The 23,785-nt window shown below is 47.8% G+C and overlaps 1 protein-coding gene across 1 annotated transcript; it reads right to left on the bottom strand.

Annotated features, from left to right (window-relative positions):
* On the bottom strand, nt 1-18,135 carry ECRG4 (ECRG4 augurin precursor). The gene is made up of 4 exons (XM_075562578.1): nt 18,057-18,135; nt 8,528-8,575; nt 3,871-4,028; nt 1-248 (listed from the first exon to the last, which is right to left on the bottom strand). The coding sequence occupies exons 1-4, from the start codon at nt 18,133-18,135 to the stop codon at nt 87-89; spliced, it is 447 nt and encodes a 148-aa protein (XP_075418693.1). The 3' UTR covers nt 1-86.
* Nucleotides 18,136-23,785: the final 5,650 nt, after the last annotated feature.

Here is a 23,785-nt window from a genome sequence, read left to right as displayed (position 1 = left end):
GCAGAATAGAAACCAGGCGCTCTGAGATGCAGCAGTAGATGAAGAAGCCCCTCCTGGTTGTATGTGCGCTGCGCGGTCAGGAAGGGTTAGTAGTCATCGTAGTTGACGCTGGCTCCGTGCCGGAAGCTGTAGGGGTCACGGGGACCAATCGCAGCATCTTCATCATAGTGACGTTGGTAGTAATCACCATGATACTCGTGCCCATTTCGATTTCTGTTCAGCCAGTAGGCAACATCATCTTCAAATTTCTGGAGGAAGAGAGAATTGATTTAATGGTACATAGCCCCTGAGACCACATCTTACCTAGGACTTAGCTCGGTGGTGATTTTTCTTCCATGATAGCGAGCATACTAGGAATAACTTTGTTATGATAACCCTGTGCCCAGAAGTCAGTATTAACTGGCGATAAAGGACTTGGTATAAAGACTCTTTCCCCAAAGGCGTGCATGCCCATCTCTTTGAAAACTTATCATTCATCATACTAGTTCTAAATCTGGCCCAGATTTTAATTTTGTTTTTTCTCTTTTGGGCAAATAAAATGAATAGTTGCCAAAGGCAGAAACAGCCTGGCCTGGCTCGTAGGCTCTGCCAACATCTGACTATAGGCAGACGGCCTTCACCGGTCCGTTCTGTCTCTCTGCCTGGGCCACAGCCCATCACAAAATCACCCAGTGCCATCCAGCGGATTTCCGCTCACAGCGACCCTCCAGGGGCGAGCAGAACAGAACTGCCTCACAGGGTTTCCAAGGCTGTCCATCTTTACGGAAGCAAATTGCTGTTTCTCTTGCCAGGGCACCTGGTGGGGTCAAACTGCTGACCTTTCCATTAGCAGCTGAGTGCTTAACTGCTGGGCCACCAGGGTGCCCACATCGTGCAAACAGTAGGTGCTTGGTAACTTGGCTAGATAGTCAATCACTCCACTGTCATGTTAGAGGTATGGGAAAGAATATTTTTGGTAGTCACTTCTATACCTGTATTGGCTAGAGTGTGTATTCATTTCACAAACATTTATTACATGGACACAGCACATCAGGCACCGTGCTAGGTGCTGGGGTCGGTCTCTCTCTCTCTCTCTCTCTCTCTCTCTCTCTCTCTCTCTCTTTCTCTCCTCTCTTTCTCTCTCTCTCTCTCCCCCTGCCATGAAGCCTAGTCCAACTCATTGTGAGCCTGCAGGCCAGAGGAGAACTGGCCTTGTGAGTTTCAGAGACTGGAACACTGGATGGGATTAGAGAGCCCTGGTCTTTTCCCCCAGCAGCCGGTGTCCTTCTAAAACAAGACACTCCTCGGACTCAAGAAACTGCTGTGAGAGACGGGGTGGTTGCAGTTCGTAAGAAAGGAGACAGGCCCAAGATGCGTAAGTGCAGAATGACAATCAGGTTGACAGCTCGGGCAACTCATTGGGCAAACATATCCCTGTGTTTCTCAAAGCACATGCGGTTTGCTTTAGTGATGCTGAAAGTGCACCATGAATTGAGAACAACACTCACGTGTTCATGGGATAAGGGGAGAGAATTAGTGTGAGGGGCAAGGAGGGCCGTGAAGCCCTACCTGATCCTAGAGAACCTGATGGGGAGGATGGGAGGCTGTCAAGAGCACAGTTCGAATTCCTCATCTGCGGAGCCTGGGCTCGAGCCATCCGAGAGGGCCCACCTCAGCCCCGGGGCCTTTCATGGGAACGCTGAATCCCTGCCTCCATCCCACCTTCCTTGTCTCCCATTACAGAAAAAACAAAAGGACCGCTTTTCTTCTGGTAGCCAGAAAATCGTATTCCTTGGCTTTCAATGTGTTATAAGCTTGTTTCAAGTTTGGGCTAAAATATATCTTCTTGATTAATCTTTTTAATGAATAAAAAGTAATGCAGAGTCGTCAGGATGTAGGAGTGGATTACATAGTAAAGAGGATTAAAAAGAGGATTACATCATTCCACTGCCAAAGGCAGCCCTTCTGGCCTCGCCCATGCACACATTGTTACTGTCATCGTATTTCATAGCCATCTTTATTCTGGTTTTGTCACCAGACAGGCATCTGTCCTTGTGACACTCTTGGAACCCATTTTAATGAACCGGCTGATAACAGGGACTTGGCAAATGCTAAGGAAACTGGTAATCAAGGAAATGCAAATCACACCAATTTTACCTTTCAGATCAGATATATATATATATATATATATATATATATATATATATATATATATATATATATATATATATAATGAGAATACCAGGTAACATTGAAAGTACTAGAAAAGTTGTATTCCCATACATGAGTATGACAAGACTTACGCCATAAAACCTTTAAACATAAAGACTTTTCTCCCAGTAATCCTACTGGCCAGAATGCAATTTTAAGTGAGGAATAATACGATATTATTTTCCTTGGGATCCTTGTTAATGTAAGGTGTGGAGTTTGGCTCTCTATATTTGGCTATAACCATGTGTGTGTGCCTGTGGGTATGTATACACACATTGTGATACTTAGGTTGATATATGATATGCATATATACATATTAGCAAAAGATAAGAAATGAGAAGGAAATGTGATTTATTCATATGCAGCCACTAAACATGTTTCAAAAGAGGTTTGTTTTATTTTTTTACCTACTTCAAGATTTTATATTCCCAGTATGCACAACCCTATTGAAAAAATCGTCCCAGCTGCTCCGGTTGGAAGTGCTTGCCCTGGAAACACTCACTGAGCTCCTGGCCGGAGGCAGTGCAAGTATGTGTCCCCCTGCCTTGAAGGCTTACAAATGCGAGGGTTTCGAAGAACTCATGAAAAGATGGTGGAATTGCCCACGAATGGTTTTAAATTCCCCTTCATGCTCCTTTTGTGTATGGCCCAATGAGTCATTTATGACTCATACCAACCCTACATGGGTCTCCAAGACTGAAGGTGATGGGAGCATCCAGCTTTCTCCCTTGGAACTGGTGGATTTGAACCATTGACCTTGCAGCTAGCAGTCCAACACTTAGCCAACATCACCACCTGGCAGGAGCTGAACTCATCCTTATCAATCTGTAAGGACCCTGGGTGCAAAAGCTAAGCTTTTAACTCTTAGCTGACTTTCCCCTGCCATTGTCTTCCCTGTGTCTGAACCCCAGGTGGGAGTGTGAATCTAAATTGTCTTTGTCTTTAATCCAGTGAACTTGCCCATTAAAGCTATCCATGAACTGAAAACCACATTTTTGGTCAAATACATTGGCAACCTCTCCTCCCTCCCCCCAAATCTGAGAACAATCGTCTCCTTTGTATCTCTCCCCATTCTCCTGATAAGTCTGTGGATTGATCTTGTGGTAGCTGACCTGTTCTTGGGTAAAACAGAAGCTGTTGTAGGGCATTGTGAGTTATTTTGAGGGCACCTCGGCCAACTCATACAGATCATTTGTAGGATTCTCAGGAAAAACAGATTCTTCACGAATCTAAAACAGCACCAAGCAGCAAACACACAAAAACGGCTGTCAAGTCAATCCTGACTCATAGCGACCCTATGCTTCACAGTAGAACTGGCTTTTCTAGGGTTTTCATTGGCTACTTGTTCAGAGGCAAGAAGCCAGCTCTTTCTTCCAAGGCCCCTCTGGATGGACTCAAGCCTCTACTCTTTCCGTTAGCATCTGAGCATGTAAGCATGTGAGCCACTCATGCCGCACGTCCAGGGACTCCGGAGTCAACCTAAGCCCTGGGAGCCTTCCCTTGCAGGCATGTCCTCATCAGAGGACTTTGATCTGGGTTTAGTGTGATGGAGGACATTCAGCCGGTGGCACTTGGGTGTACAAGGGGGGAATGAATGCTTTCAGAGTGACTAATGCAGCCCATATTTCCCCAAGCCGTCCCTCTGCCCTCCGCCGCCCCACACCAGGAAGGGCCACCTACAGCTTCATCGAAGCCCAGGTAGAGGAACTGTTGGTACCACTGCTGCACCTCCGGCCGACTGCGGTCCCACAGCTGCCGTCTCTGGCGTTTCGGGCTGCTCAAGAACGCCTTTGCTTTGTTCTCATCAACAGCCACGTCAGTCGTTGGTGGAACGGATGCTGAAATGATCAATTTCCCACCCCCAAAACACAGAGAATTATTGTATCTTACAAGGGTGAGTCACCCCTAGAGAGACTGTTCCCATGGCTGTGGTACCCAATTCTGACTTGATTTTGCTCTTAGTCTGGCAGGCATCCAGTACAGCCTCCAGCCCGCACTTCCCCACGCTTCTTGTTAAGTGAGCTCTCTAATCGGTGTGCAGGCTAATACTCGACTTCTAGGGCTTGGGACAGGAACCAAACTCAGGTTATCTGCAGCCTACTCACCCTGTCCAGAGCCCATGTAAGGAGTGGTGGCTTACCAGGTACCTACACATTGATTCCACCACAGGTGACCAACGTGGGCAAAACAGAACTGGGCTTCAGAGGGTTTACAAGGCTGTGAACGAAGACATTCTTCAAGGTGTCTCTGGGCCAGCTTCCAACATTTCATTTAGCAATCAGACGCTGAGCCACCCAGAAATTTCTGAGTCATGGCTTTCCCCAAAGGTAACAGAACTGAGTCTAGTGCCACACACATGAGGGGGTACCCCCAAAATACGGGGGGAAAGCTCCACTGGGCGGAGAATTCATAGTACGAATTTTTCCCACCAGGTGAGCATCAAGCAACTTGCTCTGAGTTAGTGCACCTTGTGACATCTGGTAAGGTTCTCTTGGTCACGGAGAATTTTTTGATAAAAGCAGTTTTGCTCGAACCTCATTTTTTTGTGATGGCCAATTTAACAGTGTGTGGCTATGAAATTCTGTTTCTAGCTCGGGAAAAATGCTGCAGAAATTGTTGTGATGTTGAATACAGCTTACAACGATTGCGCTTGTCCTTGTAAAAACTCAAGTGTGCGAGTAGTTTTTTTGTTTCAGAAAAGGTGAAATGTCAATTGATGATGAACCTCGTTCTGGATAGCCATCAACTTCCCAAACAGATGAAAATCTCAATTCATACTGCATTTAGAGTTCATTCCACCAGATCAGAATATTAATCAAGCTTTCTATTCAGAGGTTCTAAAAAAATTATGTAACTGTAAAATAAAAAGTCTGATTTGTGGCAGATGGGGGACTGGTTTTGTCACCATGACAGCGCACCTGCTCACACAGCCATCCCAGTGTGCCAGTTTTTGGCAAAAAAACAGAATACTTCTTTTGCCCCATGCACCTGACTCACCTGACCTTACTCTGTCCGACTTCTTTTTGTTAACACAAGTGAAAAGGGACATGAAAGGACAGCAATTAACGACAGAAGAGGTGAAGGGCAAAACAAAACAAAAAGGAGGTGCTATCAGTCATCCAAACAGATAAGTTTGAAAAATGTTTCCAAGAATTGAATCACAGATTTGACGAATGTATTAAGTATAACAGAGAGTATTTTGAAGATGATAAAGTTGTTTTGTAAAAATAAAATTTTAATGCATAGCATTGAAAAAACCCTGGGTTTGTTTGGGTACCCCCTCATATATGCAGGCGTGTGCTCATAATAGATGAGAGTAAGGAAAAAACATTGCTACAAAACCATAGCCACCTTTATTAACCAAAAATGCCAAAATGGGAAGCTACAGTTTCTTAGCCTCTCCTCCATCTCAGTCTGCACGTCTGAAGGCGGTGTTCACGGCTCTCTAGCCCTGCCCCAGAGAATTCAGCATTCTACACTTTCTGCCATGCTTGGCCTCCTCAAGGGCCTCCACATGCCTTCCTATTCGATATTTTTTGAGTCTGAGGGACAAAAAGATGTCCTCGGGCACGCGCAGAGCTGTAAGTGGGCGGGGCAAGGTTTCCCAATGAAATTCTCCTCGGACAGCCCTGCCGGCCTCAAGAACAAGCACATGCCTTGTGGGGGGAAGGGCGAGTCCTTGGGGGACTCTCCTGGCCTTTCCCTCCCCAATGCCATTGTCAATTGCCTTTCCCCAACAGTTTTACTGCATGTAATTTACATGTCATACATTTCAATAGTTCATTCATGTCAAGGGGCATTGGACAGTCACCACCACATCAATCTTAGAGCATGCGTGTGCGCGCACACACACATACACACACACACACACACACACACACCACCACCACCACCATGTGCAACCACAATTGGTTCTAGTGCTGAAAATATCTTCATAATAAGGCCCGTGATCATCATCTATCTTTGAGAAAGTCTATCCAGATTGTCCCTTTGGAATCCCTACAAACCAGCCCCATAGCCCTCACAGCCATCCCTCTTGGTCTTGACTTTACCTGGCTCAGTTAAATTTTCCCCAGAAGCCACTGTCTGGAGCTGACCTTTTTTTTTTAAAGACACCTGAACAAGACTAAGACAAATTACTAAAAGAACTTTCCTGCAGCCACTCTCTGTTGATCACAGAAACATGTTTAAACATGCTTAACATATATATATATATATATATATATATATATATATATATATATATATATATATATATATATATATATATATATATATTAACAAAAAACCAGGTAGCAGAACTTTTTAACTTACCTTCATACACAAATGAGAGAAGTATGTTTACTTAGAGCAGTGGTTCTCAACCTGTGGGTTGAGACCCCTTTGGGGGTCAAACTACCCTTTCCCTGGGGTCACCCGATTCATAACAGTAGCCAAATTACGATTATGAAGCAGTAACGGAAATAATGTTATGGTTGGAGGTTCCCACACATGATGAACTGTATTAAAGGGTCCTGGCATTAGGAAGGCTGAGAACCACTGACTTAGAAGAGAAAGTGGGGTGTGTGTGGTATGATGGTCCCTGGAAGGGTTGAGGTAGACCCAGCCTAGTGACAAGTCCAAGTTGTCATGTTGGTTTGCCAGAACACACAGTGTCACCCTAGTGGCTCTGGGCCTTACAGTCTGATCACTGATGCTTTGAGGAAGGCTTGATGCTGCTACCTCTGCTCCCCCACCTCCACCCCAGCTCTGCCCTGGCTATGGGAACCGTGTCCTCTCACTCTTAACTTGACTGAGGTCATCCTGATGATCTCAAATGTCTGTTCTCTGATTGACCTCCAACCAGTTGGACCCCTGAGAACTCCGAGCATTCGTGGAGTTGATGGCAGGGAGGCAGGGTCTACCAGGATCTCTGTGCGTGCTGAGAATGCTGGGGAAGACGCTGGAGGCTCTGTAACAGGAAGAAGAACTCCCTGAGACCCTGCCCCTGAGAGGGGCCATCTACGCTTCCCGGGCCTGGCAGCAGCTGACTGGGAAGGGGGAGAGTGAGCTTCCTGCGCTCCTTTGTTCGGCCTCCAAGGAAATCAGGGGCCTTACATTTGACTCTGGCTCATAGCATCGAGTCCCCTGTCTGTCAGAGCAGAACTGAATGATGACCGATCTCAATGACTGATTTCTCCCAGGAGTTGATCGCCAGGCCTTTCTTCCAAGGACCCTCAGTGTGGGCTTGAACGTCCAACTTCTGAGCCGGCACCCTGGCGTGTGAACTGTTTGCAACACAAGGGCTCAGCCGACTCGCTGGCCCCATGAAAAAGGAGGAAAATAAATACAGAAATGACTTCAGGTGTTGGCATCAGCGATGTCGGCAAAGTTCAGATAACGTCTTAATTTTTATGGCTGAAGATGGACGTTCACTGAGGGAAAATAGCACTCGCAACCACACAATAGATTTAATTGATCCAGTAAATCTACCTGATTCGACCAGGCTTCGAGCCCATGTTTTGTGGCTGCCAGCCTGCGCTGCCTACCTCATTTATCTTGGAAGCATTTTGTACAATGGGCGGGTGGTGGCGGGGGGGGGGGTAGTTGTGACAAAAAGGTTTCTCCATTTCACCCCTCACCCTTGTGTGTTCTCCAACACTGCCACTCCCAGAGTACCCTGCCAGCTGCGGTTTCATGGACTCTCAAAGTTAGCCCCTAAATTGAGACGCGCGCGGCCAAGTGTCTTGTGGCTCTAAAACAAACAGCATCCAATTAACACCGTGGCTCTGTTTGTGTAACTTTTGAGTCCAAGGCTTAAAATAAATCACTTCAAACATTTATGGCCAATAGTTGTCTAATAAAATGCTATTCCACACACCCACAGAGTCAGCCCTTCTGATCCACCCACCTGGTTTTGCTTTGTTTTCCTTACTTTTACTGGGGGCTCTTACATCTCTCTTTCTTTAATCATTTCATTGGGGGCTCCTACAACTCATATCACAATCCATCCATGGTGTCAAGCACATGTGCACATGTGTTGCCATCATCATTCTCCAAACATTTGCTTTCTGCTTGAGCCCTGGATACAGCCTCCTGATGTTTTCCTCTCCCTCATGAACCCTGGACAATTTATAAATTATTATTTTGTTCTGTCTTATACTGTCCGATGTCTCCCTGCACCCACTTTTCTGTCCCCTGGGGGGAGGGTTATAAGTAGATCCTGTGATCGGTTCCCCCTTTCTACCTTTTAAGGAGTAAGCCGATTTTATGTTCCGAAGATGAGACTCCAGCGAGCGCACCCGACAAGGCCACTGGGTTCGAGCCCGTCAAGAATGCACGCGAGGGGCACATTTACCTTTGCGCTTTTGAAGCATCAGCTGGAGCTTGTTTCCACTTACGCCACCTAAGGAAGGAAAATAGAAATCTGTTTCCGAGTTGTCCTGAAACTGTTTGTTTCTCAAATGCATGCATCAAGAGGGGAGAAAGCGCTCATGCCCTCTCCCGTGAGCGGGCAGTTTGGCCATCCAGCAAAGATCGCGTTAGCAAACCTGGCTTTTCTCACACAGGGCCCAGTTGACACGGGGATGCTTGCGCACTGTTCTTCCCTCAGCTCTACAGCCATACCCTATGGAAAGCTGTTTCTCCTACATTGGCCTTGCCCTTGATGATCTAGCCAAGGTGAAAATGCCTGGGGTACCAGCCCCCACAGTCGAATGGGCCCAAGGGGCAGTTGTGTAACTGGGGGTAAAATGAAAGAGACATCAGACAAGACACAGCATGCATGTGCTCCCCTTCACAATCACGATTTCATGAGCCGGGTCTGTGCAGAGAGAGTGTATTTCCAACCAATGCTTATATACACTCGGGAGCATGCAAGCCCCTAAATACAGGTAGCCACATATGTAACAAAGTGGGCTGTACCCTAACCCTAAAGGCCCCAGAGTACATTGGAGGAGTGACCCAACACCCATGCCTGGGCAGGTCGGGGGGGGGGGGGAGGGTGGCTGTCCCCAGAGCCTAGAGAGCAATAGCACACGTCTGCTCCTACGGCTAGAGATGCCTGCTGCATAGTAATCAGCCATGTGCTTGTAAGAGGTAACTTTAAGGTAGCACTATCATGGGAGGATACAGTGGAGGAAATTGTGCCAACCTGGCTGATAAACACATCTGGGATTAATTGAAGGGTGGTGAGATAAAAGGCTTGGTGAGCCTCACCTTTCTAGTTCTCTTGTCTCTTGCTCTCTGATGGTCAGACCAACGTGAGGCTGCCTTAGCTAGTTCTCTGCCTCAGAGGGCAAGGCTCACTTCCTGTGAGACGTCCCTGTGGAGAAGCCTCATGGTCTTACCCTGATGCAGCCCTGGGTGCTGGAGAAGCCACATGGAGACCCCAGCCAGCACTAAGATGCTTACAATGCCACTGGATCCAAAGACTTTCTAACTACTGGCCTGTGATCCTCCTGCATTCGGCATCATTGTGTGTGTTTTTTGAGTTTGAGGAGGACTTTGTAGATCAGTGTCGGACACATGGGCTAAGTTGGACTTATGGGCATGGACTGGGATGCTTTCTGAATGTACACTTACCCTTTATATAAACCTCTCTCTTATACATATATGAGTTTCTGTGGATTTGTTTCCCGAGTTTACCCAGACTAACACAGGAACAATATTAACTATGAGAATGTGATTGGGACTCAACTCCAGCTCACAAGGGTGAAGGCCTCCCTTCACCCCAGAAGCCCAGCCTGCCAGGCTTCTTACTACATGAGACTAAAGGATTCATCCATAGACACTCTCTTCCTGTTCTCTGCTCCCCACAAAAATACACCATTGCCTTCATAGAAACAGGTCTGCAGTACCCAATGCTTGCCACATTACCATGCAGAGAGACATGAAGACCTCAGGCTGCCTATGACTGCTCCTGCTGACCATGACCCCTGCAGGCGAACTCACTTTCATTCACTGCCATAGGGTTAATTCCGACTCATAATGGCCCTAGCGGACTGGGTAGAACGGACCCTGTGGATCTCTGAGACTGGGACTTTCTATGGGAGTGGAAAGCCTTGTCTCTCTACCTCAAGCCCCCCTGGTGCTTTCATACTGCTGACCGTGCCCAGATGTACCCCACCAGGGAAACGCACCTGCTTCTCCCTTATGCCTTGTAAGAAGGCCGCCATTGCCCTGTGAACGCCCCATCCAACTTTCACTGCTCATGGTTTCATGGGTCTAATGTTGGCTTCTGTGGAGTTGACCCTCAGTACATGGCAACTCTGTGTACAACAGGACAGGACCATTATGATTTATGGAGTGTTTGTGCTAATTTTTTAGAAGTAGAGTGCCAGCCCTTTCTTCCAAGTCTATTTTAGTGTGGATGCTCCACTGAGACTCAGTATCAGAGCAACCTGCGAGTCCCCTCTGAGAAGCCAGTGGGAGTGCACAGACCAGGAACCACCCCAGTCTCCCACATGCTCACTGCCACCGAGTCAATTTGTCCTTATAGCCACCTTATCAAACCAAACTCTTTGACATTGAGTCAATTCTAATTCATAGCAATCCTATAGGACAGCGTAGAACTGTCCCTGTGGGTTTCTGTGATTGCGACTCTTTAAAGGAGTAGAAAGCCATGTCTCTCTCTCTTGGAGCAGCTGGTGGGTTTGAACTACTAACCTGGTGATTAGCAACCCAACACATAACCATTATAGCCATCCTATAGGAGGCAGTGAATCTGTCTCTTTGGGTTTCTAAGTCTATAAATCTTCATGGGAGCAGAAAACCTCATCTTTCTCCCTAAGTGCAGTTGGTGGGTTTGAACTGGTCATCTTGCAGTTAGCAGGCCAAGGAGTAACGTACTATACCATGAGGGGGAGAATTCAATCAATGAACCACCATTGGTTCCTAGTGGGTTGATTAGTGTCCTTCAAAAGTTCAAGTCCACCCATACGTCATGGTGTAAGCTCATTTGGAAATAGGGTGTTTATGGATAGCATTAGTTAAAGAACTTGAGATGATATTATACGGAAATTGGGATGGGCCCTAAATCCAATGGGCAGGTGTCCTTATAGAAGAAAAAGGATACAGACCAGGTTGTGTGAAGCCAAGCGGAAAGCAGAGGTTGGAATGTTGCTGTCACAAGCTGAAGACCTGTGTCCACCAGAAGGTGGGAAGAGTCAAGAAAGGTGCCTTCTCTGAAGCCTCCAGAGGGAGCAGTGTTGGCCCTGCCAGCACCTCGAGTTCACACTTCATCAGCAGACCTCTAAAAGCATACAGTTCTATTGCTTTGAGCAGCACAGTGTGGATGTACTTATGCCAACCAAACTTTGTTGTGTTCAGTGTGAGAGGGCTCAGTCAAAGGGAAACACAGGCTGACTTGTGTTTACTAATCCCCAGTAACCCAGTTCTCTTTTCCCACCACTACAAAGAGTCTGCCTTTAAAGGATGGCTGCTCGCTCTCCCCATAGGTTCTTGGTACAGAATCAACACCTCTTTAAACTTGCCATCCCTGACAGAGATGGAATAGAGCCAGTAGTTCTCAACCTTCCTAATACCGTGATCCTTTAATACAGTTCCCCATGTAGTGGTGACACCCAATTTAATTTCACTGCTACTTCATAATTGTGATTTTGCTACTGTTATGAATCAGGCGACCCTGTGAAAGGGTCATTCAACCTCCCAAAGGGGTCGCGACCCACAGGTTCAGAACCACTGGATAGACAGTAAGCAGGGCAAGAAGTATAGGTTTACTTAGGTTACTTATGACAAGTAAGCCCATGTTTTCCTTGCTTACTGGTTTCTCCGCCTCTGGTTCTGGCAGCCACAGTAAACTGACACACATGGTCAACCAGACATGCACATGCTCCACCACTGGGGTCTAAGAATTGGTTGGGCATTCTGCCTGGGTGTCTAGATAAGTGGAAGGGGGCCTGGTGCCCTAGTGGCTGCCCTCTGATGGCTCTCCTGGGAACAATACCCGCTTGCCGCTTACTAGCTTCTGGTTGCCACAGGCATTCTTTGGCTTGTGACAGCATAGCCCCAACCGAAAAGTCAGCAGGTCGAAACCACCAGCTGCTCCACAGGAGAAAGTAGAGGCTGTCGGCTCCCATAGAACGTTACAGGGTTGGAAACCCACAGGGGCGGATCTGCTCTGTCCTACGAGGCCACACGGAGTCAGAATCAATTGGAGGGCAGTGAGGTTGGGTTGGTTTCTTTTCTGCTATCCTGAGTCATAGTGGTGATTCTGCAGCAACTCCATGAGGGCCGTGCGCTTGCAGACACTTGGTGGCAGCAAACAGCAAGCAAGATGTACAGAAAAAAAGGAAATAACACAACCCCACTCCCTAGAGCAGTGGTTCTCAACCTTCCTAATGTCACGGCCCTTTAATAAACTTCCTCATGTTGTGACCACCACCCCCCTGCCAACCGTAAAATTATTTTTGTTGCTACCTCATCACTGTAATTTTGCTACTGTTAGGAATCGAGCGACCCCTGTGAAAGGGTCATTCGACTGCCAAAGGGGTGGCGACCCACAGGTTGAGAACCACTGCCCTACAAGTTCAGCCCCACTTTGTAGCTCACTCACCTGGCTCCACAAGCCAGCATCCCATATGCCGGTTACTCAGTTCTAATCCTGCTTCTAAGGAAGCCAGTGTTCTCAACAGCAAGTAACATACCTGACCTGGATGAATCACCCCTGTCCACCTAGTGAACTGGTCTGAAGATCTATAGAATTGTTTGCCTAAAGTTTCTACAAGAGAAAACAAACCTCTGATTCTTTTACAAGAAGGTATAGGGCTTGTCCCATGAAAGGTGAGTCCAGAGCCACAAGGAACACAGAAGCAAAACCCTGGCATCTTCTGTCCGGATGTAAAGAAATAGAATCTGGGGGCTCCCCAAACCAAACTCACTGCCAACAAGGTGACCGGGACTAGTGGGTACCCCAGAAACAGGGCCAAATGGCCCCGTTGGGTTTCAAAGGCTAACTCTCATGGTAGCAGACAGACTCCTCTTTCTCCCATGGAACACGTGGTGGTTTTGAACTGCTGACCTTGTAGTTAGCAGCCTAATGTGACCAGGGGAGAAAGGCATGGAGATGGCGAGAGACCATTTTCTCAGGCAGAGGAGACTGGGCAGGCTTGTCTGGAAAAGTATTGAAAACTGTGTCTGCGTCTGCAAAGGCAGTTTTCTGGGACTGGGCATCTAGTTTCCACCAGAATCTCAGGAAGTGTCTGTGATCCAAATTAGGTTAGGAATCTCTGCTGAAAGCATTCGCTGTGTAGGTCAGGGAGAGAAAACACATTCATAGCCAAAGGATCTCAAGCTAGTGGGCCACAGCTGCACTCTGCCTGCAGATGCTTTTTATTAGAGAACCTAGCATGTCCACACAAGGCTCAAAGCACTCAGTACACCTCACGGTCCGCAAACTGCCTGGTCCTCTGGTGGCACGCATTTGAATCTGCCTGCCCTCGGAGTGCTACCCTCTGCCTTTAGCTTCGACCCTGCCAAGTAAGGAGATTGAGGTCCCCAACTCAGACCCGGGATAGGTAGCTTGCTAGGATTTCCCCAGCCTGTTTAACCCGCAGGCCCCGATTTTCTGAGTGGGGTGACCACACTGCAGTTTCTCCCAGGCCAGTTCCTGTGGATATCTGCTGTCCTGGCTTAGTTCATTACAGGATCTCGTTCACTCTTCTAAGTGTTCCTTCCAGCCTGCATGACATATGGTCATCCAGGGGCTTTCATGACCCAGTCAGAAGTGACTTGGGCAGGTTCCCTGGGGACAGCGACATCCCTGGGGTGGTCTTCGCCTCTTGCAGAGACTGGCTGCACACCTGTGCCATGTGCAGCAGCCCATCCACGAGCTCCAGTGGTTTCCATGGTCTCCGGTCCTATTGGTCTGCGTCTACGTATACCAATACCACACCGACAGTGAAAACGAAATTGCAGTCTTAGACTATATTAATCAAAGGGCAGCACCTTGAAGAAGAAACCTCAAGCAAACTGCACTGCTGTGTGCAGTTCACATGGCGGATCACTTTCAAAAATTCATCAGAAAAAAACTGGGCTTGTGGTCGGAGAAGTGTTCAGGGTGGGCAGGGGTCCAAACATTGGCGCTATAAGAAAAAATAAAAAGAACTTAGGTGTTTAACCTTGAGAAAAGAAACATCTGGGAGGAGTTCTGAGGAATGAAGAGACCACTCTGTCTTTGATTAGGGCATATACAGTGGGGTGGCCAAGAGCTGGCAGCGGTCCAAAGATGGAATGCACCAAGAGTAGCTGCAGACGGATGGACTTACCGTATTTCCCCATGTATATGCTCCACAGGGGGAGAAACATGTTTGCCTGCATCACGAGCAACACTCATAAAACCTAGCGTGGCACACGTGCTATTTGTAATAAAATACGGTCAATAGATGGAGATGAGCATTCACCATGAGGGCATTATTCAATTCTACGAAGGTGGGACCACTCTTAAAGTTTGCTTCCAATTGCAAGGTTCAATGAAAAATAATCTATGAAAACATTTGCCAAAGAAGACAGCTCAGTTCCTTGGCAGTGATATTAGCAGTCATGAATAGCTCAGTATTTGTCGATCTCTAGCACTTCACAGGATAGCACACACAGAATGAATCTTGTCTTCCATCGGCTTGCCTTCTGGACAAGCGCTCAACAATGAATGAGTGGGATGTAAGGCTGTTAAAATACAGTTTGGTTGTAGGTGTTAGTGAATTAGTGATGTGGCTGCGATTTCTTGAAGCAAATGTATAGCAGAATATTTATGGGGAAATTCCATGAACTTTTAATTTCATTTTTCTGTGAACTTTTAAAAGCCTCTTTGCAAAAATGTGTGTGTGTCTATAACTACGGCTCTAGAAAGGCAAGCCTCACCAAATCTTATGCTGCCACCGTGCCAATTATTGCACCAAACAAAACCAACCTCAGAGTCCGTGCCGACCCTCTAGGACAGGGTAGAATTTCCCCTGTGTGTTTCCCAGAGTGTAACACTTGGCAGGAAGAGAAGGCCTTAGCGTTCTCTCAAAGAGCAGCTGATTAAGCAGCCCAATACGTAAGCCCTATACCACCAGTTTTCAGGAGCTCTCAAACACTGCATAGTAGGCTATGAATATTATTAATCGGGTACCAAACTGAATTCGTTTCAGTAGAGGAATACATAAAAAAAACCCTGAGTTGCGGGTTGTTGGTTTTTGGTTTTTTACTCAATCAGCTGCTCTTTCTAGGAGCGAGTTTAAAAAACAACTCTGCCATCACGTCTCTTCTGACTCACAGCGATCCTATACAAAGTGTCTGAGGCTGTAAATCTTTACGGGAACCAATAGTCTCATCTTTCTTCCATGGAGTGGCTGATGGGTTTGAACCATTGACCTTGCAGTTAGCAGTCAGATGTGATAATAGATATCCTAATATATCAATGCCTAATTTATCTGGTATTCCATCTTCCCAACAGCTTCAGAATTGCAAGATTTGCCTTTGTAGGTGCCATTAATGAATTGATCAAGAAAGATCACCTCACCCCACCCATTTATTAAGTGTTTTTTAGCATGGAGACATTTGGGCGAGTCTACATAATCTGCAGATTCTCATGTTCTGTCATAATAAATTACTGCAGTTCAGCCTAATGGTGCTAATATTTTCATCAAGACTCATTAAAAAATTCTTGATATGAACTAAATAAAATATGTCCTGAAAAGGAATGACTTATGCTCCAAACTCACTGCCAGTGGGTCGATTCTGACTCACAGTGACAGGACAGAGCTGCCCCTGTGGGTTTCCTAGATGGTCTCCTTATGAGAGTAGAAAGCCTCCTTTTTCTCCCCAAGCAGCTGCTGGAGGTTTTGAACTGCTGACCTTTCAGGTAGCAGCCCAACATGCTTATTCAGGTGTACTACTTAAAATGGGAGCGACAATGAGGGAGACCTAGGTAAGCCATGTAGTGGGAAATACTGGTTAGCATGCCCCATGTGGCCAGAATAGTAGTAATCTCTGCTCCCCTTATTGTTCGAGTGACTAGGGGTTCCCACACGGTACCCCTCCCCACCAACCACCAACTGTGAATTTGGTTTCCCAGGCTGTTTTGAATATGCAAAGTACAGAAGCTGAGCAGCTACGTTACTTTTCCATTTACACCATACAGTGTCCAGTGGTCCCGGGCTTGCAGTGGATTAAACACAAACATGGAAGTAGAAAAGAGCCCGCTGGTGCAGGACACAGGGTCGGGTGGCTTGACTGTGAGTTTACTTGGGCAACTACTGAACTCCTTCCAGTACTCCTTAGTAGCAAAATCAGGGTCCAAGAACCTGCCCCAGATTTGGAAGAAGCAAAGGCACTCGTGTGCACATGAAGCTACTTGTGAACCGTAAGGTATCATGCCATGTTGTATTTGGGCAGAACATACTATTTCTGATTGCAGTTCTTCAGAGATGGATGGGGGAAAGACTTGTCTGATTCCAGCACTCATTGCTCTTCTACTCCCTGTATAAAATGAGCCCTCTTAAAAGTAGGAAGAGGGATCCCATTACAAGCAAGAGCCAGGATTGGAGCAAGTCCTCTAGACCCAAGAACATCCTGGCTCCAGACAACAGTTATACCTTCAGAGTAGCAGCAGCCGAACCAGGAGCCAGGGCAAAGAAGGGTGTGATAGACATCCCAACCCATGGAGCAAGTTAAGATGAGTTGCGTTTGTGCAGGAGATTGGCTTGCGGAGTAGGATGCCTCTGGGCACTTAATTGGAGAAGCTGGGCTTGCTGACCCACAGAAGTGGAGCTGAGTGCCTCCGGCTGAGGCTTACTGGAGTGAGGTGCCTCAGGGCACCTAATTCAAGGTGCTGGGTTTGCTGACCCACTCATTAGCTCCACTCCCTGAGCTGAATGCTTTCAGGTTGAGGCTTGGGGGATGGGGGTGGAGTATACCCCTTAGGGCATTTATTAGCAGACCTGAAACTTGGTAACATGTCTGAGTGAACAACTACACTGAGCATTTCTCACTGGCATTTTAACTTAACTTCGTTGACATACCCTTTAAGCATGCAATTGTCTGCAAGTTTCTGTGCCGTCATTGCACCAGTGATGACGGCAATTAGAATTCAGAGAGACGAAGCAGAGAATATTAGAAACCAGAGAGGTAAAACAGACAACATTAGTCAAAACGACACTTACCGCAGTCTGCTCTCAGGCTGTTGATGCACCCCCTCCCTCCATAACCTCACATCTTCCCTGGATCAAAAGTCTGTCCCTCCCTTTCCTTATAAAGTGACCTTAGATTCCCTGGGCTCAGATCACCATGCACCGCCTATTTGCTTCATTTGGGGTACATGCTTAAAATAAAAAGGAACGGAACCAGGAACTTCCAGCAGATTTACTGAGGTTTTCGTGCGGTACAAGAATGTGTTCCCCATCTAGGGGGTGAAGACTGGCCCAGCTTGGGCAGGCCTGAAACTTGACCTTGCTGTGAAGTGCAGCAGAAACTCTGTTGCCTAGAAACTGCTGGAAAGGAACAGAGGTAATGATGCCACTCCCACCACCTCCCCTACTCCCCTCTGCCTTCGAAGGCACCAACCTGCTTAAAGTCCTATGGAGGCCCCCTTTGCCCCCGCTCGAGGCTTCAGGAACCCACCTTACCCCATCTTCTTTTGGACGCAGGGCTTTTGATCTTTCCCAAGGTTTCTCTGCAGATGGGACCACTCAAGCCCAAGTGCCACTCATTCGCTCATAGAAATGCAAACCGGACAGGTCTCCCTAACAACTCTTGCCCCCCGCCTGGACTAAAGATAGGATTCCTACTGGTGCTGCCTCCATCACCAATTTCCAGTCCCCAGGAACTTGGGCAGCACTACCTTGAATCAAGTCCTAACTTCAGCCAGGGCCCCACTCTGAACTCACCTGGGCCCAGGCAGAGCAACAGGAGCAGCACCAGGCCGCTCAGGGCCAGGACGGCCGGCCGCGCGGAGGAGGCGGCCATGCCCGCGTGGCTAAGGAGGTGCGGAGCAGCAGGAGGACAGCAGGCGCTCGCCGAGCGGTGTTGCGTCCAGACTGGACGGCTCGCCAGGAAAGAGGGGCCCTATCTACCCCGCGCGCGCGCGCCGGGCACACGCGGGCAGGCGCAGCTCAATTCGCTCCTTTCATCCCTGCCGGGGCGGAGTGACCAGCCCGCGGCGCCGCGCCAGGGGGCAGCTGGCCAGGCGGCCTGCCCAGCGCCAAGGGCGAGCGCAGCCAAGGCTCCGCGCTGCCCGCGTCAGCCCAACCTGTGCCCCGGGCCCCAAGTGGCAGAAAGCCGCGGGGACAAGTGGCGTCCCAGCAAATGGGGGGGTCTGTAGGAATCCATGAAAAGGGAACATGGGGGTGGAGGGATGGATGGAGGGAGGGCTTTAAGATTTCCAACGCTGATTTCTTTCCTACCGCATTTCCCCATCTGCCCCCAATCTGCTCGCCCTCGCTGGGCCTGCTCTCCTTCGCATTCCGGGCTTATTTCTCTCCCATTTCCCATCTTTCCAGGCTCGGGGCTTTGCGCCTTCCTGTCTGTGCTAAGTAGCCTTTGCGATTCCCTCTCTTCCAGCGCCACCATTCCAGATGCCTTCGGCAGTGCTGCGTGGCCTTTCAGTGTATCGATTTTGATCGACTTTGGAACGGCCCGTGGGCACAGACTTTCAGAAAGCAAGAAAGGGGTGAGGTGTTGCCCCCTGTGCTCCGAGGAACCCGTGCGGGGTTACATGGCTTGGTTGATTCCACCTCAAGGCGACCCCATGCCCGCCGCAGTCCCACTCTATTAAATAGCGGAAGGGAAGTAGTTAGGACACTGGTGACTTAGTGGTTGCATGTTGGGCTCCTAACCGCGAGGTCCCCTGTCCCAAGGGACCTTGTAATGCAGTGGTGATTGGAAGTATATCAGAAAATGTACCTAGGTTACCCGCAAACACTATGCCATTTTAGATAAGGAATTCAGCGTCTTCAGGTTTTGGTCTCCCTAGGGCTCCTGGAACCCATCGCCAGAGGGTACCCAGTGACGCAGAGCAGAACTGTTTTCTGAGATTTTAGGTGTGAAAACAAAGCCTACTAAGAAAAATGTTAAACCGCCATCCTGGTATAGAGGTCTGTTCAGTTATAGAACCCCAAACCAAACCTACTGGCATGGAGCCCCCTCATTGTGACCCTCTAGGTCAGAGCTGAACTGCCCCTGTGGGGTTCCCAGACTGTAAATCAAGAAGGGGGTAGAAAGAAAGCCTCATTTTTCTCTCCTGGAGCTGCTTGTGGTTTCGAACTGCTGACCTTGTGGTAAGCATAACCACTCCACAGAGGACACATAAAAGGCAGTGATGAATGGAAACAGACAAACTTGGCCTAACTTCGTGTGACCTTGAACACATCACATAATTAATCTCTCGGTGCCTGGCCACAAAAAGGTGGCCGAGTAAAATTGCCTTTAGGACCCTTACCGTCAAAGAGCTGATCTGCATGCAACTCAGTTGATTGCCTTTTGTTTGTTTGATTTTTTCCATCTCCTTCATTTAATGGACCTTCCAGGGACAAAGTACATCTCGGCGAGTAATTAGCTCTTCATGTAATGCAGTGGGACTACTCCTCCAGGCAGCGAGGGAGGCATCTTTTCGCTGTTGAGCTAGAAAAGGCAGATGGTAGGTGAGCAAAGAGAGCGAGAAGGAGGTGGGAGAGAGTTAGGATGCACAGGCTGCCCAGGAGCCCAGAGTATCAGCGAGAGTGCGCTCTACACACAGTGAGTGTGGGGGGAAATGCTGGTCAGTCCCCGGGAAGCAGCCGAATGGAAGGTAGGATTAAAAAAAAAAACAGCAAGCAAGTAGGCATATGTTTACTTTTGCTCAAGTGCAAGAAATGTACTATTAGGGAGAAAAATCAAAGCAAACAGAAAGCCAACGTTCTGTTTGGATTGGTTTAGAACATAAATTAAGCATATTAATTATAATCTCTTATTTATCTTGGGGACACCAAGTCTCTCTACCTCCACCACCACCACTCCTTGGACTCTCCTCCACCCCTCCCCCAAGCAGAATATTCAGAAGCAAATGTCTTCTAGGATCTAATCAGAATCTCATTGATGTCCCTAATGAGGACAGTTGTCCCTGTCCCTGGATTCCGCCTCATTTCAGCCCCTACCTTGGTGCAGGGGATTTGCATCTCACACCTTCTCCTCCTCGTGTCCTTCCCTGCTTATCATTAAGAACACGGGCTGGTCATTTTATTTGTTAAGCATTCCAGGGAGGTGGGTGGTCCACTTTAATTAGCTCACACAGTTGTCGGAGTTAAAAGAAAGTGCCGAGGCCTCCAGCACCTTGTATCTCCAGCTACGCTGCTTTTGGTGGTATAAGTGATCCAGGGATGACTTCAAGTGCACAGAAGGATATGCATGGGTTAGACGCAAACACAACACCATTTTATATAAGGGACGTGAGTATCTGTGAATTTTGGTATCTCAGGGGTAGGGGGTGACCTAGGACCAATCCCTCTCAGATGTTGAGGGACACTGTATTTATGGTAGTTGATATTAAGTCCCAATTAGACACTTCTGGCTAGGGGTGGAGTCAAACCTATCAATCAAGTTATAGACTGATGATACTGCTGTGATTGGTTAAGGTTTATTGTGCCAACCTGGATGATAAACACATGTGGTGTTAATTGAAGGGCAGAGGCATAAATGGCTTGGTGAGCCTTGCCTTTCTTGTTATCTGGTCTCTTGTTTTCTGATGTCGCACCAGGGTGTAGCTGCCTTAGCCAGTTCTCTGCGTCAGCTGGCAAGGCTGACTTCCTGTGAGACATCCCCAAGGAGAAGCCACATGGACCTACCCTGATGCAGCCCTGGGTGCTGGAGCAGCCGTGTGGAGACCCCTGCCAGCGCTGAGACACTTACACGCTCACTGGATTCAAAGACTTTCTACCCACTGGCCTGTGATCCTCCTTCATTTGACATCATTGTGTGTGTTTTGTGAGTTTGAGGAGGACTTTGTAGATCAGTGTGGGACATATGGGCTAAGTCAGACTTATGGGCTTGGACTGGATGGGGTTGGGATGCTTTCTGAATGTACACTTACCCTTTATATAAAACTCTTTCTTATATACAGATGCGTTTCTTCGGTTTTGTTTCCCGAGTTTACCCAGAATAACACAATCGCCATTTATATACGAGAAAAGGACTCTGGGAACAGCCCTCTCTCTGTGCCATTTTGCCTTCCTGCCTGCAAGAGCTCTCTCTGTCTGCCTCATGGGGTGGCTCCATTTGGGGCTTCCTGACTGAGAGCTCTTGGCACCCTGCCAGGTTTCCACCGACTTTGGATCCATACAGCTCTGCACGCACCGGCCTATAATCTTTCTGCTTCCCAGTTCCCCATTCTGCGTGACTGGCACTCAACGCGGTCAGGCTGCAGAGGGACCTATGGACCAGCAAGGGGTCTATGGACTTGAGTTGGACTGGGCTGGGGCTCCTTCTTGATGTAAGCTTGCTTCTTGATATTAAGTTCTTTCTGTGCACACATGAGTGTGCCTAACACAGTATGGAATCCAAAATTTAAAAAAATCATTTTATTGGTATATACTTCACATAGCAAACCGTTCAAGCCTTCATTCACATTAAGAAGATTTATGCAATCATCACCACAAGCAATTTTGGAATATTTTCTTCTCACACTTATCACTGTGAGTTTGTATTGCACCTACATTAGGGGGAGGCCCTGGAGGAGGAATGGATCGACACCAGGGCTGCCACGATGGGCTCGAGGGAAGGAGCCCTTGTGAGGATGGCACTTGTGACCGGGCAGTGTTGTGTTGTTTGTGTAAAGGGTCACTGTGGGCTGGAACATGACACCTAACAACAGCAAGAGACATGAAAAAGAACACTTCAATCATCATTTTAAATGTAGAATTTCTAGGACAAATCAAGAATCCTTCTGAAAAGTATTTTAAAGTATTTAACCAATAAGGTCACAAGAAGAAGAAATGCGAATACTACTGAGAATTAAGCCCTGAGTCCTCTTCTCAGGGAGAGGACCCGGAGAGCCCCCTCTGTCCCAGCCCGCTGCAGCTCCCACCCGGCAGAGGTGTGTGGCACTTTTCAAATAAAGGACAATGATTAGAAAGGATTGCCAGAAGAGTCGTGGATTGGAAATGTTCTATTTGAAGCTAAGCTTGCAGTTGCTAACCAAGAAGACAGCACGGATGATCATGTGAGGTTAAGGGGCCGTTTGTTACAGTGGTTGGTGTGTAGGAGGACTCCCTTACAGGCATGTTGTAAGGGGGAGCGTCCTGGCCTCCATAGTCTGCAGGGAGTCCTGGTTGGGCAATGGTCAGACACTTGGCTGCTAACTGAAAGGTAGGTGGTTTGAACCTAGCAGCGGCTTCTTGGGAGAAAAGATCTGACCATCTGCTTCCACAAACAGAGTCTGGGAACTCCATAGGACACATGCTAGCCTGTCACATGGAGCTGGCCACTGTGACTTGAGGGGCCTGGAACCCAAAAGCAACAATAAATATAAAACAGTGTTTTCTCCACCTATCTCGTTTAACCATCTTCGAATTTTTATCCATGCTGGGCCTGGGCTTTTGGTACTACTCTGGGAGTTTTCTCTCCTTTTCCGACAGACATGGAAGGGTTAACTTTTAGAAGAAGATCGGGAAGGGAAGTCTACTTTGATCAGACCCCAGTGGACCATAAATACCCCTGGGAAGATCTCTAATTATCACCAGTTCTTTCTGTAAGAGTTTATGAGGTGTGATGAAAGCCCTCCCCCCCCCCCCCCCCCCCCCCGCTTATTTCCCACCAGGCAAAAACAGTTCTATTAATAAACAATAAGTCCTCTGTACCGCCTATCGCTCACTTCACCTTCACAAAGGACTGTGAAACTCAGGTGCTGTAACAGGAGAGAGTATGTAAGTTCTTGAGCCCACCGATAGCTACAGTCCCTTCCATTCATTTATTGGTTCAACAGTATTTAATTGTAAAACATTTGCCTACATTTGAAGGACTGTGAAAAGGCCTTTCCTTCCTGTTCACTTGAATCTGTCATCACCCTCGGCACCAGACTTCCCTTTTCTCCCTCTGCTAAATCAGCTCTTATGCTTTATTCCAGCCTTTCTCAACTCTCGTGTACAAGTCCCAAGGTGCTTGTTCATGCACGGTAACACCCCTGAAACTCCGCTCTCATGGGTTTGTGTTGCCATGAGTTAGAATTGACTCCACAGCAAACACTTTGCTTCTTTGCTTTTGTAATGGCTGTTTTGCGTCAGGTCTCTGCTGGGGCCCCGTGTGGTTCTCGTTAGACGCCGTCTTACAGAATGTGATTCTCGGCAGCCCTGTTTGCACCACAGAATGAAGCACTGCTCCGTGCTCACAATCGTCGCTACATTGGAGCCCCTTGCTGCAGCCGCGGGATCAATCCATCTTGTCCAGGGTCTTCCTCTTTGTCATTGACCTTCTACTTAGCCAAGCATGAACTCCCTTCCCAGGAACTGGTCTGTTCTGATAACCCATCAAACGTACATAAGGCTCAGTTATCGACATGAAGGAAAACACAAGGTTCCTGGAGGATGCTGCCACTGCTCCACAGAAGACTTTGAGTAATGTTTCCTTTGGCCCTCCACCCAAGCTCACC

This window comes from Tenrec ecaudatus, chromosome 11 (assembly GCF_050624435.1).
Source record: "Tenrec ecaudatus isolate mTenEca1 chromosome 11, mTenEca1.hap1, whole genome shotgun sequence".
Taxonomy (NCBI): Eukaryota; Metazoa; Chordata; class Mammalia; order Afrosoricida; family Tenrecidae; genus Tenrec; species Tenrec ecaudatus.
Note: the sequence above shows the minus strand (reverse complement) of the source record. Positions and strands in the feature narration are given on the sequence as shown.